The sequence below is a fragment of the Erpetoichthys calabaricus genome, chromosome 3 (assembly GCF_900747795.2).
Source record: "Erpetoichthys calabaricus chromosome 3, fErpCal1.3, whole genome shotgun sequence".
Taxonomy (NCBI): Eukaryota; Metazoa; Chordata; class Cladistia; order Polypteriformes; family Polypteridae; genus Erpetoichthys; species Erpetoichthys calabaricus.
The window spans coordinates 1453415-1473456 of NC_041396.2; the positions used below are offsets into that span (position 1 = coordinate 1453415).

At 48.6% G+C, this 20042-nt stretch overlaps 1 protein-coding gene across 1 annotated transcript; it reads right to left on the reverse strand.

Annotated features, from left to right (window-relative positions):
- Positions 1-527: 527 nt before the first annotated feature.
- fosl2 (FOS like 2, AP-1 transcription factor subunit) lies at positions 528-19690 on the reverse strand. Its single transcript, XM_051925419.1, has 4 exons — positions 19438-19690; positions 2691-2945; positions 1436-1543; positions 528-1332 (listed from the first exon to the last, which is right to left on the reverse strand). Exons 1-4 carry the CDS (start codon positions 19570-19572, stop codon positions 808-810), a joined length of 1023 nt encoding a protein of 340 aa, XP_051781379.1. The 5' UTR covers positions 19573-19690; the 3' UTR covers positions 528-807.
- Positions 19691-20042: the final 352 nt, after the last annotated feature.

Here is a 20042-nt window from a genome sequence, read left to right on the forward strand (position 1 = left end):
GATGTGGCCACTCACACAGCAGCTTGTTGGTTTGTGGTTGATACGACTAGTAGGGCACAGCAGCGTCAGGGAGGACCTGGGCAGTCTACACAACGTGGCACACATGGAGGCAGCAGTGGGATTTGAACCTGCAACCTTCAAAATCTCAAAGGCCAAATCCTTAATGATGAGCAGGAAAAGAGGAGAGAAAAAAAATACAATGGCTGACGGACATCTTGGGGGGTCGACAAGGTAGAGATAGAGGGGGGGGGCACCGAGGGTACTTTGTGATAAATGTGACCGATATCAGGGGACAGAAAAACCTGGTGCAGTCTCCTTAGTGAAGAAAAAAAGGAGTAAAATAAAATAAGAAACTGCAGGGGCAGATAGGGGGCGCTACTGCCTACAAAACAGAGGAGGGAGAGGAAGATAGCAAACTAGGAAATTCACTTCTTTGTATTCCGCTTTGCGGTCCCTTGAACCCTGCGCTGTAATCCTTTGTGTAGACCACCACCACCACCACACCCCCCCTCCCCAGTCTGATAGGCTCCTTGCCACAATCCTTCCATCAAATGCAAATAGCAAAGCCCTTGAAATGCTCATCAGCCAAGGTGGGCACACTTGTGCTTCTCTTCTCGCTTAGTTGCATCTCCTCTCACTTACATACATACATATATATATATATTCATATGTGTGTATATCGATATTGTTCTTAATTTAATCAAAGCCCATTAAGTTCACTCAGCGGTGGGCCATCAGACCACCTGATCCAGTTGATTGTGTAAGGGTGCGAGGCAGGGGGGGTGGGGAGAGCACTCGGCGGGCATTTCAGAGCGCCAGGAGGGTGGGCGAGTTCAACGAGTCTGAAGACTGGTCTCCACTGCTGCTGCTCCGGCGGTGGGCTTTCGAGCACGACTCTGATGGGGAGGTGGGGCTCTCCTGGTCCAGCACGCTGGGGTACGTGAAGATGAGGCTGGAGGCGTTGGGCGTGACCACGGGCGTGGCTGTCACCACCACCGGGGTGTTGAGGGACTCGGCCTCCGAGAAGTACGAGGTCATGCCCCCTCCCAGGCTGATGGGCTTGATGACTGACCTCGGCGCCTTCTCCAGCATCATCTCGTCGTATTCATCCAGAGGCTCCTGCTTCACCACCACCATCGCCTTCAGGCTTGAATCCCCGGAACGACACGACTGGGAAATGGGCGAGGTCTGTGGGACACAGCGCTCCTCGGGGGGCAGTTTACACACCGGGTTGTGGGCCACCAGCATGAACTCCAGCTTGTCCTTCTCCTTCTGGAGGCACTCGATCTCCTTCTGCAGGCCGGCTTTCTCCTCTTCCAGCTTCTCCGTCTCCTGGAGAAATGAAAGCAAAAGCAGGTGAGCCGGCGGTACTCAAACAGACGGAGCTGCCCCCAGGTGTGGAGGTTCAGTGCAGGGCGGTCTGCGGCCCACTTACCCCTTGCAGTTGCTCTGTCAGCTCCCGCCGTCTGTTGCGGCACTTGGCCGCCGCCAGCTTGTTACGTTCTCGCCGGACCCTCCTCTTCTCCTCTTCCTCTGGTGTGAGCTACACAACACAAAACCAAAGAGTGGCTTGAGAACTGTGCACTTTCAGTCAATATAGCGCCTTTCATTAGAAAATACCCTCACAAAGCATTAGGAATCAGTCCTCTGTTTCTGGGAGCAACATGGAGGCAAATGGACAGTGGTCTGCTATGAGGGTGGACACAGAGCGCAAGGCACACAGTTCAGGTGTCAGCCATTTCACTGACAGGTCACTCTGAGTGGAATTTGGTGGCCTCAGTCCCCCATGACAAGGCACTTCATAGGATCAGCATGTCTTCACAAAGATGTAGCTCTCCTTCCAAAGCCCCACCCAGTGGGGGGAGTGCCCCAAAATTGACTCCACCCCAAACAGACATGCTCTTCATAAAGCTCTACCCTGTTATGGACTCCTCTATGCCACTCACAGCTTGGCCTCCTCATTAAAACAGATTTGCTTGTCCCAAAGCCCCGCCTATGGGAGGTGCCACTGACACAGACTCCGCCCATCCACTCACAGCTATGCCTCCTCCTCCTCCCAAAGCCCTGCCTATCAATTCCGCCCCTAAAACTGACTCCACCCTTTCATTTGCAGCTCCGTCTCCACCCCAAACAGACCTGCTGTTCCAAAGGCCCCGCCCTAGGGAGGTGAACGCCCCTAAAATTAACTCCAACCCTAAACAGACATCATTTTTCAAAATCCCTATCCTAAGGCGAGTGCCCCAAGACTCACAGCACCGCCCCCAACCCCACACAGACCTGCCCTTCCCACAAGCTCCACCCTTGTAGGTGTGTCTCTAAGATTGACTTCACCCTGCCCTTCACAGCTCCACCTGCATGCCAATCCAGACCCGCACTTTTCAAAGACCTATCCTATGGGGGTGTGTCCCAAGGCTGACTCCACCCCGCCACTCCACATCAAACACCTTTGAGGTGTGTCCTACAGATGGACTCCGCCTTACTATTCACAGCTCTGCACATCCAGTAGCCTCAATAAGCTCCAGTCCTTCCCTGTCTCTGTCATTAAGGTGACCCCAACAGCTCTCTGTGCTCCAGCAGATCAGTGCTGTGGAGCCCCATTTTTGTCACAGAAACTAAACATTAATTAAACTCATGGCTTTTTCTTTTTCCTCCAGGTTTGTACCCACTCCGTGATACCCCAGAACTCTTACCTGCTCGTCTCTCTTACGACGTCCCCTGGTGTCCCCGATGCAACGGATGACTCCTGGTCGGTGCAGAGCCCCATGGCCATGATGGGCCAGGCTGTTGACACCCGGCGTGCTGTAAGGATGTGAACGGGAGAACGGGCTGGACATGGACGTGATGACTGTGGGCTGCACCATCCACTGCAGGTCCTGGCTGGTGGTGATGGCGTTGATGGTGGGGATGAAGGCACTGCTGGACCCTGGCATGTCGAGGCGGTATTTCTACAGGAACAAAAAGAAAAAAGAAAAGGTGAGTTGGCGTCATGAGAAGAACAAAAGGGGGAGACACTTCAAGGCTGACTTATATAGTGCCTTTCACTGAGAAAACTATCACTGCATTTTGGACCTCAGCAGTGCTTTAAGATTAGTAGACAAAAGTGGAGGAGTTTGATTGGATCTAACTCTGGGGTCAGTTGGGAAAGGCACTATATCAATAAATGATGATGATGATGATGATGCTAGCATTGCTAAACAATGGAAGCTCTGGATTCTGCTGGGAAAAAGCAACATATAAATAAATATTAATAATTATTATCAATGAGGTTGGGGGTACAAAAATGGAAACTTTGTGGTCAACAAGGAAAGGCGCTATATAAATAAAGTAGCATTATTATTATTAATAATAATAATAATATTATTATGAGTAGTGGAGCTAAACAATGGAAACTCCAGCGTCAGCTGGCAAAGGCGCTATATAAATAAATTATTTTTATTATTATGATGATGATGATCAGTGCACAGGCACTATATAATACACTACATTAAAAAATTCAACTCCACTCATACAATAATCATGGTCTCCATTTGCCCATTTCTGTCAGGATGCTTGATAAAATGACGGGTGCCACGTGCCATGAAGGGTGCAGAGACAAGCCTGCAGCTGAAGCCCCCAGTAGGGGGTGTAATTTCTGCCTTAGTGGCCTAAAAGCAGTCAGAGGCCCAAACTCCACAGCGCCCCCTCCCTGCCAGCCAGTTTAAAGCGCTCTCCTTCTCTGCTGAGCCCCTCGCTTACACCCACCAATGTCACTGTTGTTGTGATGTCTCTGCCAGCTGCCGCTGCCCATGATGGCTCTTCAAGGCTGCTAATTAGGAACGGCGGCCGTTATCACAGAGAGGAAATCATCTGCTGCCTGCTCTTAACTGATAGAACGCTCAGTTCAAGGAAAGCCATTTAGAAGGAAATGTTTACTTGCGTGTGTCAACAGGTGACAACAGTGCGCTATATCAGTGGGCAGAGCCATTTCACTAATGGCACTTTATTGAACTCAAGAACAAACAACATAACGTCAGACTCAAAGGGCACTCGGCCAGCAGTTGACTCCTCAGAGAGATATTAGAGGCTACTGGGCTTTGACAATCACAGAAATAAACTCACTGCCCAGACACAGAGGACAGTCATGCCCATCTAGGTGGGTGACAGCTAATTTTCTACTTCTTGCTACAGATTTTACTTTGGTTGTCCACAGCTCGTCAAACAGCAACTTCCATCACCTGCTTCGGAGTTAAGGCAGCGGCTCAACCTTCAACAATAAGTCCAACAGACTCTGCAGTACTCCACCAGTCCACTAGAGGGCACTCTGGCCTGTGCGCCCACTCTCCCAAGCCATGGCATACACCAGCATTTCTCAACCTTTAAGTATTTGCGACCCGAGTTTTTTTTGTAATTGTGCCCCCCTAACGTTTTTTTGAAAGGAGCCCACTAATACCAATTTGTTCTTTTTAATTAATGATATATCATAGATGCATATTTTATTATACCTACTTAACTTTTATCGACCTTTATCTAACTCTATATTTATTTTTCTAGTATCAGAGTGTAGTTTAAGTTCATTTGTTTTGGTTTCAATAGATGGATTTTTCATATTTTCGATTCTTGTTTTCTTTTTTTCATATCTTCGCACCCCCCTTTTTGTTACTTCGCGCCCCCCCCCCCCACAGTTTGAGAACCACTGCCATACACGTCCAGTCCAGTAGGAGGTGCTCTGACAATCATGAAGCTTACAGGCTCAATGAACTGTAAATCGCTCATTAATTCCACAAGAGGACGCTCTGTGATGGAGCCAAGACACTCCCTGACCCTTCTCTGTGCATTCAGTGCAGAAGGCGGCGCTCAAGCCATTTGCTCCAGTGACGACAGGTCCAAATATTGTAAAGCACATCCAGTCCAGTAGGGGTGCTGTCACCCATAGACACAGTAGGGGGCTTACAGATTGCTAAGTTGTTCCAGCAGAGGGCACTTCAGCGCACAGCCAAACCCTGCCATACACGCCTAGTCCAGCTGGACAGGGTGGTCTGACTTGTAGATACAGTGAGGGGCTTACAGACTCCTAAACTCTAAATCACACACCTAATCCACTAGAGGGCGCTCTGTTTTGTTACTTCAGAGATGAAATCAAGGCCTTCTTAAACCCTGCTATTTACATTCTGGGCACTAGGGGGCGCCCTGTTTTGAAGCTTCAGGAATAAAACTGAGGCACTCATCAGTCCTTCTGTTACATCCAGCCCAGTAGGGGGGGTGTGTTCAGACCTGAAGATAAGGTGACAGACCTTACGCTCTAAACTTATACATGTAATCCACTAGGGGGCACTAGCTGTGGTGAAGGAGTCAATGCTCTCCTAAACCCTGCACTCTGTGCTCATTACAGTAGGGGGTGCACTTGCATGTGGCTTCAGTGACTGAGCTATGACACTCTCAAGTCCTGCAGTACCAATTCAGTGCAAGTAGGGGGCACTCTGATGTGTAGATACAAAGACGGGGTCAAGACAAATGAATTCTTCAATGTATCCCCAAGTCCAGCAGGAGGTGCTCTGACCTCTAGATACAGCGATGGAGATTAGAGACCCCTAAACTCTACACCACATATCGAGTCCAGTAGAGGGCGCTCTGTTTTGCAGCTTCAGTGATGGAGTTAAGGCATTCCTAAACCCTGCAATGCATATTTAGTGCAGTAGGGGGCGCCTCAGTGATCGAGTTATAGCACCCACAAACCCTGCTGTACACATTCACTGCCAGTAGAGGGCACTCTGATGTAAAGCTATAAAGAAGGCGACAAGACACATCCACTCTGCAATGCACACCCGAGACACTCCTGAAGTCTGCTGCACACCCCCAGTCCAGTAGAGGGCGCTCTGTTTTGTCACTTCAGTAAAGGAATCAAGCCACTCACAAACTCTATAATTCTCATTTATAATAGTATGGCTGCTCTGTTTCTTTAGCTTCAGAGTTAGAATCGAGTCATTCCCAAACCCTGCCATGCTCCTCCAGCCCAAAAGGAGGCGCTCTGACCTTACAGACTCTAAAACTGCACAGCATACATTCAGTCCTCTAGGGGGAGCACTGCTCTGTACTTTCACTGATGGACTCCAGGCATTCTTATACCCTGCACTGCACATTCAGTACACTAGGGGGCGCACCTATCTATGACATCAGTCATTGAGCTATGTACCCCCAAACAGTGCAGTGTATGATCATTACAGTAGGGGGCGCACTTGCCTGTGGTTCAAGTAACTGAGCTATGGCGCTCACAGTTCACACCCTCAATGCCAGTCAGTGCCCCTCAGTGATGGTGCCAAGAGACCATCACACTACAATGAGTTCATTTGTTATGGTGGTAATCATGTGTGATGGATGAGGTGTTCTGAGGACATGCTGGCAGTGGGCTTCACAGAGCTCATGTGACCACTTGTGACAGTGACATCTTAAAACACCAACCCCAGCATCTTTCCCTGTAATCTTTCACTTTGTTCTTTTCAGAACACTTTGTGATTCCTGCTTTGTATGCCCACATTAATGACTGGCAGAAGGAGCACAAACATGAAAGGCTCCATATTAAATGGAAATGTTGGGTCTAATGGACAGAGCAGTAAGGCAGAAAGACCCCAGACAACACCAGAGCCCCTACAAGTAGGATGGACACACAAATAAACTCCAGCCAGAAGCCTGGAGGCTGGCACCCTGGCATCTCCACCAACTGATACCCAACTCAGGTGACTCAGAGCCTCTCCAGGCAGCAGCAATCCAGGCCTTTAGCGGGCAATGTTTGCTCCCAGCCTTGATCACTTTGAACAATGCTAGGCTGGCACAAGACCCTGAATGGCACCCTGACAAAAGACACCTGCACAGAGGGCCCCACGCAGCAGACTGGCTTCTAGTCACTTCATACCCCCGTCCAGAAGACAAGTCCTGGCCACACACTCCTTTAAACAGCGGGTGGCAAGACACATTTAAGAGAAAGCACCAACCACGGAAGCAGCACCTCTCTTCAAAACGGACTCGATTTTTCAGGAGTTGGTCTGGACGGGAGACTTTCCTGACAGAATTCATGCCATATAGTGCCTTTCACAGGGGATAGAGTGCCAACCATGTGCCTCACTATGCTGCAGCACACTACATCGCCAGGGCAAAAATGGAGCCAAGAGAGCAAGAGCAGGCATTGGAGGGGGCATCTGATAGGGCATCCCTCTGCAAACTGACCAGCCCAGGAGGAGCTATAAGCCTAGACTGTCCTAGACATCAGAAAGGCGCTATACAGAGTGATGTCATGTTAGCAAGAGGGATGGCATAAGGTGTGGTTGGACTCCATCAAGGAGAGCCTTCTACTGTAATGTACAGGCCAGTCAAAGTCACCCTTCTGTCATGCCACCCTATGGTCAATTCTGTCACTCTGTACTCTTAAGGCTCCTGGCATTAGAGTGAGAGGCACTATATTAGACAAGCTGATTAAAGTAGACAGATAGATAGATAGAAGTGAAAGGCACCATATGAGATAGATAGATAGATAGATAGATAGATAGATAGATAGATAGATAGATAGATAGAGTGAAAGGCACTATATGATAGATAGATAGATAGATAGATAGATAGATAGATAGATAGATAGATAGATAGATAGATAGAGTGAAAGGCACTATATGATAGATAGATAGATAGATGGATAGATAGATAGAGTGAAAGGCACTATATGATAGATAGATAGATAGATAGATAGATAGATAGATATGAAATGGTGCATATAACCGGTACACAGATTAAAGGCACTATATAACAGAGAGACAGATGTGATTCACTATACAACTGATACATTGAAATGAAAGGCACTGTATACTAGATAAACGTTTAGAGATGTAAACAGCTGGCATGCTGCTAGGGTGGCACAGAGGGCACCAGTAAGACTTTTGATTTGCACCCCTCAGCATGTCACTGGCACATATTTCTGCCATCCAGACACACAGCTGTCAGGTCCGATTAGCAAGGCGCTATAAAAGGGTGGGGGGCCTCGGCACGAGGAGACGGCGTGGCTGTCGGTTTTTATATTTTGTGTTTTCCCTTTCCGCCCGACTCCTGTTTTTTGTTTCCCTGTGAAACTCCAAAATATTTACCAGCACTGCTGACCACAAATCACGTCAAGAGCAAAACCGCACGTCCCAGGCTCCCGTCAAAAAGGGCGCAGGGCAGTGTGGGATTGGAGCAAAGGCAGCACCCTCTTCCCTGCCCCCCCCCCCAATGCCCCGCTGCCGGACTTGGCGCCCCCCCCTTCGCCCGCCCGCCCATGGAATCCTCTTTGTTCACAAGTCCCAGTCACGTCCAGAGGAAAGAATGCACGGGCCGCCAAGCCAGACGCTACGAAAGAGGAGCGGGAAGCGGCAATAAATACGCAGCCATCACTGCCGGGAAACCTCTGGCAGCTGCTCAGAAGCCACCTGCATGGATGAGGGGGCCACAGGGTGGTGGGGGGGGTCAGCGGATTTCTTCTCCTTTACACTTGAACACGACCCTGCTGCTGACCAGATGGGGTGCTTATGGTGTTAAGAGAAAAAATAAATAAATAAATCACAGAGCAGCCCACTTGACTCGAACAACAAGCTCTGTGCCCACTGTGCCCACTGGCCACTTCAGCAAGTACCCAGAATGAGGATGAGGGACGTCACATCAAGATTATTAATTGTAAAATTATTCATTTTTATTTCTGGGCGACTCCAAACTTTGCAGCCCCAGTGCTGATAATGGTGTACAGAAATGACAAATGGACAAAGAGACAGAGACGGGCTGGTGGACAGGAGGACAAATGGATGGATGGACGGAATGAAGGGCTGATGATCACAATGGTGGACTGGAATGGCCAACAGACGAAAGAATGGAGGGACGGACGGCAGTCTGGATGATGGGAGGACAGGCAGGCCGATGGAGCTCACAGAACACAAAGTGATGGATTGGACAAAAGGACAGATGGACGGGTGGAAGAGCATCCGATCCCCTGGGTGGAAATACAAAGAGACAAAGTGGCAGATGGAAGGATTCTGATGTTTAAGTTTGGAAAGCCAAAAGTGGTCAGGGTGGCCACTTCTGCTACTGGTCATTCACTCCTAAGCCGTAATGACCTGAAGCCAGTCCAGTAAAGAGCCTCAAGCCCCGAGTTTTTAGGAGCCACCACAGGGCATCAAGAGCAGGCAGCCATCATCAAGCCAGTGGAGGGCCGAGCAGCTCACTTGTGGGTTGTCTCAGGAGGGCAGGTGGGCACCAAAGATGCATCTTCCATGCATGCAGTCCGTCAGCACAATCACGTGGCACTTGGTGTCCCTCCAGCAAATCCAAAATCCCAGGAGGTGTCAGCACAGGAGAGCAAAACAAGAAAATGGAGAAGTGCGCCCCCCTCAGAGCCCATGATGAAGTGCACAACTTAAAAAGCAAAAAGCAATTTGGTCACCAATCACGCCCAGTGCCCTCCAAGTCACCCAAGGGGACAAGTAGCACTTCAGTCTGCAGAGATCCAGTGACACCAGTGGCAGAAGGTGAACTTTATCAGATCTGCTGAACCGAGTTCATAGTCATAGGGCGCTGGGCACAAGGCAGCAAATGGCCCTGGAGGGGGCGCCAGTCCACCACAGGGACATATAAAAACCATAAAAACAAAAGGCAGAGCGAGGCTGGCAGCGAATGCCCGTTGTGGCCCATGGACATGGGTGAACAGGGTGACTGAATATCTGTGGTTTTACTAGAAATGTCCTCAGGCTGGACAGAAGAGGACATCTTGGATTTGTTCAAAGTGAATTTTAGGAGGACACTAATCAGGCTCTCAGTGTTATTGGCATCAGAGCCCATTTATCCATCCATCTATCTGTCCATCTTTCCATTCCTCATTATTGTCCATTCATCTATCCACCCACCATCCATCCATCCTTTCCACATTATTGCATGCAGGAGAGTCTATTCATCCATCCATCCATTATCCAACCCGCTGAATCTGAACACAGGGTCATGGGGGTCTGCTGGAGCCAATCCCAGCCAACACAGGGCACAAGGCAGGAAGAGTCTATTCATCCATTCTTTTATTTGCCCATTCATCTGTTCCTCCGATCCATCTGACCATCTTTGCATTCTTCATTATTCTTTACATGGGCCCACCCTTCCATTCTTCGTCATTGCTTGCATGAGAGTCCATCCACCTGTCCATTCATCCATCCATTTTCCAATCTGCTTATCCAGTTTGTGTGTTAAGGCACAACAAGAGCAAATTACAAGCAAAAGGGGAGAGAGCATGGGAAAGGCGCTATATAAATACAATGTATTATTATTAGTAGCAGGGAGAATGAGAAGTTTGGCGAGAGAAATGAATTGTGTGGGATCAAAGGCCACTTGGTATGTCAAGCCCCCCCATCCACACACATTCTCACCACAGCTGGCACATCCAGCACACCCGTGCCCAGCAGACCCAGCACGTCACTCACTGGTCAAGCGTGGGGGGGATCAGCGTGAATACGTGAATCAAGCTGAAAGTCCCTTGGAAAGACCAAAATCAGGAATTGAGTGTTAGGGAAAAATGAAAAAGGGAAACCAGGAGCGAGTTATGAACCGCTGACGTCCACGTTCTCGATGGCATCTCTGATGCTGGGCACGGAGGTTTGAACATCTCCGGCTTTCTGTCATTATTTGGGATTTATTTTTGAACACATAAAGCCGCTGCCATCATTTAAATCCCATCGACGAATCAGAAAAACGAATTTGAGAATCACCGGCCAGGCAAAGCCCGCCATGCTGACGTGACGCCGATCACGAGGGGCCCGACGGCTCCGAGTAGCTCGCTTGTTGCCGCCGGGAGGCAGCAGGTGGCGCCAGAGGGCTGCAAACGGGAACGAAACTCCGTCACTTCTGGGAAAAGGCGAAAGAGCAAAGGGCGGAACAGTCGATTGTACGGGCAGGAAAAAATAAGCAAAAATAAAAGGCTGAAGATAAAAAGGAGCTGGAAAAAGGTGTGACGAGTGCGAATGATGGATGGCAGCCCCCTTGTAACACGTCGGGCGCCGTGGGCCGCACTTTTTTTTTTTTTCTGGTCAGTCATTGACGGGAGGCGAAGCGAACTCTGGAAGTCTGAAAAAGCAAACACGTTACGAAATGCTCTTTCGCAAAAGCCCGACACTTTGGCTGCTCTCACTGCACATCCTGCGAGCCAAGTTGACAGAAAACGCCCGGGGTGTGGCAGTGGGGTCCGAACTGCGACCCAGAGAGCGGCGCCCCTTCCCGGGCTGGATGACGCGCGTTTGAGACCCCACAGCAAAAAAAAAATACAAATCGAAATGCCGAGCGGGTCAAACAATTAGGGGCGCGTGCTGTGGACATCGAGGGCCCCGCCAAATGACTTGTGTGTCCGACTTCACTTTTGGTAGTAAACGCTCTTACTCGATCGCCTGTTCATTGTCCGGCTGTGCTTTAGCCATCCATCCATCTTCCAAAACCAAACCAGATATTTGGGACCAGTGCTCACTATGGAACCCTGTCATGTAAAATGGAGAGGTTACCTGATGACCCCCGTTTCCATTCAGCCCCTTTCATCTATTCATCCATAACCCGGATATCTGCCCAGAGCAGGGCCGTGGGGAAGCTGGAGCCCATCCAAGCAAGCACTGTATCCAAGGCAGGACCGACCCGTGCACAAGGCGTCAGTCCCTGACACACACACACACACCAGGGCCACTGAAGCATCGCGAGGCTACCTAACCGAGTGAGTTTGGACTGTGGGGAGGAAGGCGGAGCATGCGCACTCGGGGAGAGCAATCACACTCCGGACATTTGAACCTGCGCCACCTGCCGCCCAGCGTGCTTTATGCGCCATTAAATGAACACTTCATGTCTTTTGTGGCCCCATTCTTGAAATTCTTCCCATTAGAAACAGATGGGAATGTAAACGTGGAGCTACGAGGGTCTTCTTTAAACTAAACTTTTTTTTTTCTGTGTCCCAAACTAATTGTAGGTTTAATTAAATCTCAGACAATTAGATTTTATAGAATTGGCAGAGAGTCGGACCGTATTAACCCCAGCCTCAGATGACAATGGCAAAGGGGGCGTTTGAAATACTAGAAGGTGGGAATGATTTGACAAACTCCCAAAAATCCAACAAAAAGTAAAAGGATACATGACAGCTGGTGGGGGGGCAGGGGCATTTCTAGGATTAGCAGGTATCAGGGTTGTAGCCCCTCCAAGTGAGGGTGGGTGGTCCCCCTTGGGTTGTATATTAACTAAATCATAACTGCTGGAATATAGACCAGAGGCTTACTGCTACTGAAGATGGATATTATAGACAAATCTCTGAAGCCCCCCCAGCACTACTCGCTGGGGGCTCAGCCTGGCTAAATGACCACCTGCTAATGCTAATTTAATCCCAGTAGTTTAACTGGAGTATAGTGAACATGAGCCAAGACCCAACACCAGAAGGGATGCCCAGCTGCACTCATTCATTCATAAGTGCCAAGCAGATCTGGGGGCTCCAATTATTGTAACGGGTAAATTTTTGAGCTCTTCTGATTTTTATGTTTATTTCAAAAGTCGATGTGCTACCCGTCTAAGGTGGGTTGAAATCGAAGTAATCAACGTTTGTGATGCACCATCTTTTGGAATTTGTAATGCATGTAGTAACAAAGTGCATTGTGTTTGTCATTCCAGCAGATGGTGCATCAGCATGGCAGCCTTGTGATGGACCATCTGTTGTAATGAGAAATATAATGTCTGTGTCTCTGATAAATGCCATTTGATGTCAGATTCGTAAAAGCAATGTTAATGTTTGTGACATGCCACCTGTTGGAATGGCAAGTGCAATTCATAGACCACTGTTAAATGCCATTTGTTATTGGATTCATAAAAGCAATGTTACTGTTTGTGATGCACCATCTGTTGGAATGAAAAATGCATAAGTCTCTGTTATATGCCATTTTGTATGGGGTTTTTAAAATCACTGTTAATGTTTGTGATGCACCATCTGCTGGAATAACAAATGCAATTCATTTGATTATATAAGTGTTTGATGTGCCATCTGTTAGAAAGACAAATGCAGTGCATATGTCTCTGTTAAATGCCATTTGGTATGAGATTTGTAACAGAAGAGTTAATGCTTGTGATAGATAGATAGATAGATACTTTATTAATCCCAAGGGGAAATTCACATGCCATCTGATATGCCATCTGTTGGAATAACACAGACACGGTCCTTTCAATACGGCGGATATACAATTCAGGAGTCACAACCAATATAGTCAACCCCTTTACAATCCAAAACAGATGTGGAAGGTGGCCAGCATGGACAACGCTGGGACAAGTCATTTGGACTCATCTTTCTGTGTTGTAGTGGCTATGGCTTTTGACTTTACACCCAGAGACTGTGGGTTCAAATCCTGCTTCTGACACTGTGTGACCATGATCAAGTCACTTCACCTGCCTGTGCTCAAACTGGAAAAAAGATGGAAAGTAACTAATTGTATGTCAGATGTTGTAAGTCGCCATGGACAGAGCCGGCCGTCAAATGAGCATGATTATTAATTATTATTATATTATCCATCCATCCATCCATTTTCCAACCTGCTGAATCCAAACACAGGGTCACGGGGGTCTGCTGGAGCCAATCCCAGCCAACACAGGGCACAAGGCAGGAACCAATCCCGGGCAGGGTGCCAACCCACCGCAGGACACACAGCCACACACCAAGCACACACTTGGGCCAATTTAGAATCACCAATCCACCTAACATGCATGTCTTTGGAATGTGGGAGGAAACCGGAGCGCCCGGAGGAAACCCACGCAGACACGGGGAGAACATGCAAACTCCACGCAGGGAGGACCCGGGAAGTGAACCCAGGTCCCCAGGTGTCCCAACTACGAGGCAGCAGCGCTACCCACTGCGCCACCGTGCCGCCCTATTATTATTAATTATTATTCTGGAAGAGTAAGGCAGCAGTTTAACGCCTCAATGCACAATCTGAGCTGTACGGTAATTGGAATAATTAATAAAAATGAAAATGTAATAGAGATCAAGGGAGCAGACGTCCGCCATACAAGTAAATAAAGGCTGCCCACTAGCAAACTCGCGTGTCTGTCAGGGGGATTCTTCATGAGCGTTCAGAGCCGAGCCAATTGGTCAGCAGAAAGCCCGCGGTTTAATCCTCAGCCAATCACGATTGAGACTCGGTCAGCTGTTAAAGCCTCGCGCTGACCACACGCTGTAATGCGCCGATGGCCGCTTCTTCAAAACAAGTTGAGATCAGCCGACCGGGTGGTTTTGCTGTAATCCCACAAGGAGGCAGAAAAATAAGAAGACGAACGAGTTTACCTCAGAGAGCAGTCGCGATGGCTGAAGTCAGGCTTGCGAAATCGCGGGGGAGGGGGTGTGGGGGTGCGCGGTTTTGCGTTCCTGCGTCTCCTCGCGGCGCACCTTCTCCTTTGCTGAGGCGCGCGCCCGCTCCGCACGTCCCCGACTCTTTTTTTTTAACCCAATCCGGCGCAGTTTATAAAAAAAAAACAAAAAAAACGGATGGACGGCGCAGCGACAGACGAGTCCCGTCAATCGGTGTTTAATATGGCGCCCTACACAGCGGTAAGGCGCTTTATGGTGCACGTCATTCGTTTTACCCCAAGGGTGTAACCCTTCTGGAATGTGCCCGGCTATTCAAAGCAGCTTGTCCTGGCAGGAGACTTCCAGAGAACTCGATGGGCTTGGCCGTACCACCCTGGGCTTTAAGCGCTCATGGAGAATCCGCGGTTGAACGCGCCTTTTATATTCTTTTTTTCTTGCTAGTTAACTTTGTGTCACATCAGTTGTGTGTTCAGTTACGGAAGTGTAACCAGTCCTGATTGAATATAGCGCCTTTTGATGTAAGCCCTATGAATGCGCTTCACAAGACGGGCCCTGTGGGTCATGAAGCCCAGAAAGAAGGAGGCAGAGTCAGTGCCGTCACTTCCATCTTTAACTTACACTTCTGCCTTTGTTATCATAAAAGTTAAAGAAAAAAAAGACCCTATGGCGCATCGGGGGGCTGCAAAGACCGAATATTTACCTGCCCTGGAGTGACGGGCCTTGGCAAACACGGCGGAGTCCACCTGTGACCTCCCGTTAAACGTTTACAAAGCAGGGGCAACAGTTTGGACGAGCGAGGATTTGGGGGGGGGGGGGGGTGTTGTGGGTCCTTGGGGGGCTGTCACCACCACTTTCGTCTCGAACCCTCTCAAACCAGCCTGGTCTCCAGTTTAGAAGATCACTGGGCGCAAATCAGGAACCAACACTGGACAGGACGCCAGTTGGTCGCAGACGGACTGGGCCAGTTACAATAATAAATAATCATAATAATAATAGATTTTATTTATATAGCGCCTTTCCCAGGCTCAACACGCTTATGCCAAATTTCTGGACACTTTTGTATTAATGTGTTTTTCGCTAAAGGTGGCATTGAACGCTCCTTTGTATATTTTGTTGTTGCTCGTTCACATTTCATCACACCAGTTGCGTGTTAATTTATTTATTTATTTATTTACGCCTTACTGGGCCTGCCAAGTCAGAAGTTTTCTTTCCTTTTAAATGTCCTTTCCTTTTAGTCATGCTGATGTGTGTTCAGACCATACATAGTGTGTGTATGTCTGTGTAAATGTATTTATTTAAATCACTTCTATTTCTTTAAAGAACTTCTGTAAAAAGCTAACTTTTTCCCTGGGGTAAAATAAAGTTCTGTCTCTTTGGCAGGATGGAGGGTCTGAATGGAAGTGGTGTCATCAAGTAACCCCTCGATCTTCCATAGCGGTTTTCCCATGGTGAGCGCTACTGGAACCACAGATCAGTTTCCAAATGTCTGCAATGTGAACGGATCCCAGTCAGAGACTTCGAATCGAGCACATGGCGAACTCAGGGACCACCACAGTTTCAAATAAGACCGCCGTGTACTGTGCCATTGGATTCTAGGAGTCGCCACAGAGTGCGGGTCGCTATTTTAAAGTACTGGTCACTTACCGCCCATGTAGTCCAGAGAGTCTGACCATCTGTACCAATCGGTGCCATCAGAGCCCACCCAAACAAAATCATGCCCTACCGCCCCATTATTCAGGGTGTGTGGACGAGCGCAGTTAAATTTGGGGAGCGTCCAACGGTGGGCTTTCGAGGAATTGAGATACTTGACAGCATTGGATGAGACGCAGGGTGACGTCGAGTGACGTCTTCCTTATAGCGCCCCCGCTCGTGTTTCTGCCCAATCAGAGTCCCCATTGCTCCTTCGTGACATTCACGTTTTAAACACTAGAGCGCCTTTCCCTGCGCACTCGCCTGCACGTTTTCCCAAACTGACCCAATCCGCTATACACTCCATCCATCCATCCCTTTTCTGCACTCCAGTTCATCGTCAAGGGAGTTGAAAGTTCAGAGCAAAAACATCACCCTGTCACGTGGACTGTCGGTCCATACAGGACATTATAGCGAATCCGCCCACGTTGGAACAATTTCGAGGGGCCTTGTCACCCACCTTGCGCGCCTTGAATGTTGTCTTATTTTCATTTCTTATTTTGTCTTTTATTTTTCTTTTCTTCATTATGTAAAGCACTTTGAGCTACTTTTTGTATGAAAATGTGCTAAATAAATAAATAAATGTTGTTGTTGTTGTTGTTGAGGATGCGGAAGACAAAACGGACTGGGATGAGAGCCCAGTGGTGAGCGCATGCGCAACTCTGTTGTCCGATCTCAATTAATGTCTCCGTACGCTATTCGTGTAATGGTTCGCAAGTCGCTTTGGATAAAATGGACAGCTGAATCAAAGTAAAGCGAGTAAACGAATGACGGGCTTAGGCGGAATAACGAGACAGAAGAAAAGAAATAAGGAGCGGAGGCTGCAAAAACTGCAAGCTGGGATTAAAGTTAAGAGCGAGCTGTGCGTGCACCTCGTCCTGAACAAGCAGCGGAGGCGCATTTAGGCGTATTGTTACAAAATGACATTTATTTGCTTTATCTGAATTATTTACCGAACTCAGATATTCAATCGCTGTGCCCATCCAACCACCCAAAATTCATGTTGTACTTCGGTGATTTCAAGATGACGCTGTTTTACAGGCGGGTTGGGATGACTTGCAGTGTAAAAGGCGCTATATGAAACCAAGCTTGACTTCCAATACAGTAATAAACGGCTATTTTGAACTCATACATTAAACGGCTGTACCCATCAATCCACTCAAAGGTTGTACTTCTGTGGTTTTTTGCCCGACGATGTTTTACAGGAAGACGGGATTCGCTTATGGTGTAAAAGGCGCTATAGAAACAAAACTATAATAAACAACTCATATTGTCAACAGCTTTACTCATCCATCCACTCAGAATTCATGTTGTACTTCGGTGATTTTTCAACACCCGTTTTGCAGGAGGGTCTGGATGGCATATGGCGTAAAAGGCGCTATATAAAACAAGGCTTAACCATCCAATACAGTAATAAACGGCTATTTTGAGCTCATATATTCAATATTCGTGATCGTCACCCGAAACAGAGATGAGATATTCAATATCTGTGCCCATCCACAAACTCATATTATACTTCTCGACGTTGTTCTGCACGCAGCGCACTTTATTAATCAAAGCCCGGCCGTCCAAACCCGCAGCGGTGCTCTGCTATTAAAATGGACGTGACGTGACGTGGCGGCATTCCGTAAAGATGCCCTTGCGGTGTGCCAACTTCATGCCGCCGTTGCCTGCTATCTTCCATTCTTGGAGGTGCCCGTGTAGGCTGCCGGGGTCGCTCCATTTGAAATGGGTAGGAGCTGCGCTGGAGAAGGGCACGCAAAGACCACCGCACCCGAACCCTTTCCCGTGATCGAGAGTCCTTACCTCAAGGGCCGAAGGTGCCACCTTTACGAAATATTCTGCTTATTTTACTCCATCAACCAATTACACTTTATTTCGTATTGGGCCTTCGACGGCACCTATAATTATGTTTTTAATGTATGGAATAATAAATAGAAAATAATCGCAAAGAGTTGCAGTGACACGCCAGTACGTTTTGAATTTAGCAGGGCAACAATTACACACTCGGATAATGAAATATTAACACACACACACACACACACACACATAGACGCGGGAACGCGCGCGCGCGCCCATTCACCGGCAGCTGCCCAGGTTTCGCCATTCCAAGCGGCAGCCCAAAGAAACTTCGTGTCCTTGTCACCGGCACTTCCACCTGTGGCTCCTTCACTCGTTCCCACTTCTTTCTCTGAAGTCGACTCGTCATTTCCTATAAACCGGGATGACGGGACATGTCAGGTATTCCATCTATTCGTTGAGTGGGGAGGGCGCTTTTCCATGAAGAGGATGGCACATATTTGGGGAAACACGGGGAGTTCATTTAAACTCTCTGCCAAAACGAGGACATTTGATGCCGGCCGTCGCCACCACGACTCCCGCGTCCGAGGAGCGAACTGGAAGGACGTTGGAGTGACCTGCCGCACCTCACCTGATACCCCCAACTCGATTCCTTTTAATTTCACCAGGATGGCACCCCCTTTTCGAATTGACTTCCCTTCCAAGACATTTTATGGAGGAGCGGACACCGGCGGCTCGCACTGTCGCTCTCGGGTCACTGATTAGCTAACATCTTCCGAAACGTAAGGCACGGACGGTTATCTTGAATGGAGGATTGAAAGGTGGGCAGCGGAGGAGAAATTCACACAAAACACACACACAGTCCAGTCCGCCACCCACTTTTAGTAGAGGGGTCAAAGTCCGCTCCCGATCGAGGCGCCCGCCCACCCGCACGCTTGCTCGCCTTATCTCTCGAGATTTGTGGTCACAACCAGGAAAACAAAAACGTAACTGCTGGGCTTCTTTTTCGTCAAAACCACACAGTCGCTTTTGATCGATGCACCTCATTGTGTTCCCCATGCAAATCCCATTGGGATTAATAAATTATCTATCTATCTAAATGACACACGGAGCAGCCGAAGGAAATCGGGGAAGGGAGCGATGGCTCTCGATTGACATCCCGACATTCCGTTCTGCAGCCCAAGACAAACGAAGCCTCCGCCAAAGGGTGAACAATAATAACAATAATAATAATAATAATAATAATAATAATTCTTTACATTTATATAGAACAATGCAAGGCGAGTGACGGCGCGCGGGATGTAAGGCACTATATACATTATATATAAAGGAACAGGTGCAAAGGAATAAAGGGACTGAAAGTGACCCAACATACAAGACGCTGCCCGCTGCGCTCCCGCCACCCAAACTGGCAGTCGCACCGAATCGGGGGGCCATAGGGACTGAGGCGGAAACATCAAAGCGGTCGTCACTGTCAGCCGGCCTCGGTGTAACTTTACGAAACCAAAGACGAGATCAGCGAGTCAGCATACACAGGACACCTCATATAGCGCCTTTCGAAGACTTTACAGAACATCCCCGGCGCCTTCGTGCGGACCGTCACACTGTACCTGGTAGCTGGAGGCAGACGACGGGCTGCCGATGGTGCTGCTGCTGCTGCCGCTTGTGAAGGAGTCTGCTTGAGCTGGAGAAGCGCTGCTGCCGCGGGACGACGTGTCGTAGTTCCCGGGGTAATCCTGGTACATGATCCGCTCGCTGCAGGAGAGCTTTGTAATTTGTCCGCTGTCCCGGCGTGTGGTTCCAAACGGGGTTCAACGAAACTTTCAAAAAGGTGTACAGTATACTTCAGAGAGGGATAAAGAAGCACAAACAGGAGGTGTGGGGTGGGGGGGCGTGTATAATAGCACTAATAATAAAACGATCTGCACAGAATGTCCCAGCTGCTAGCCACCGAGGGAACTTGGAAACGAGGAAAAGACTCCAGAGCTGCGCCGCGGCTTCCTTTTAGATCATATCCTCCAATTGTACAGCCCGCCTGGCCGGGCGCTCAGTGGCCCTCTTTAATTTGTCCTTTAGTCCACTTCGGGAAGGCGCCCCCTCCTGTCTCTCTTTCTCTTTCTCTCTCTCTCTTCTTTTCTTTCTTCCTTTCTTTCGCTCGCTCTACCACCGAGCGATGTTCCCACTGCGAAATGCGCGACTCGATGACTCACACTAA

Excerpts from the sequence above, each read along its gene's own strand:
- fosl2 (XM_051925419.1), bottom strand. The coding sequence starts at position 19,572 with ATGTACCAGGATTACCCCGGGAACTACGACACGTCGTCCCGCGGCAGC. Across the intron at positions 2,946-19,437 it reads CGTCTGCCTCCAGCTACCAG|AAATACCGCCTCGACATGCC; the intron begins GTACAGTGTGAC and ends TTGTTCCTGTAG. Across the intron at positions 1,544-2,690 it reads GTCGTAAGAGAGACGAGCAG|CTCACACCAGAGGAAGAGGA; the intron begins GTAAGAGTTCTG and ends TGTGTTGTGTAG.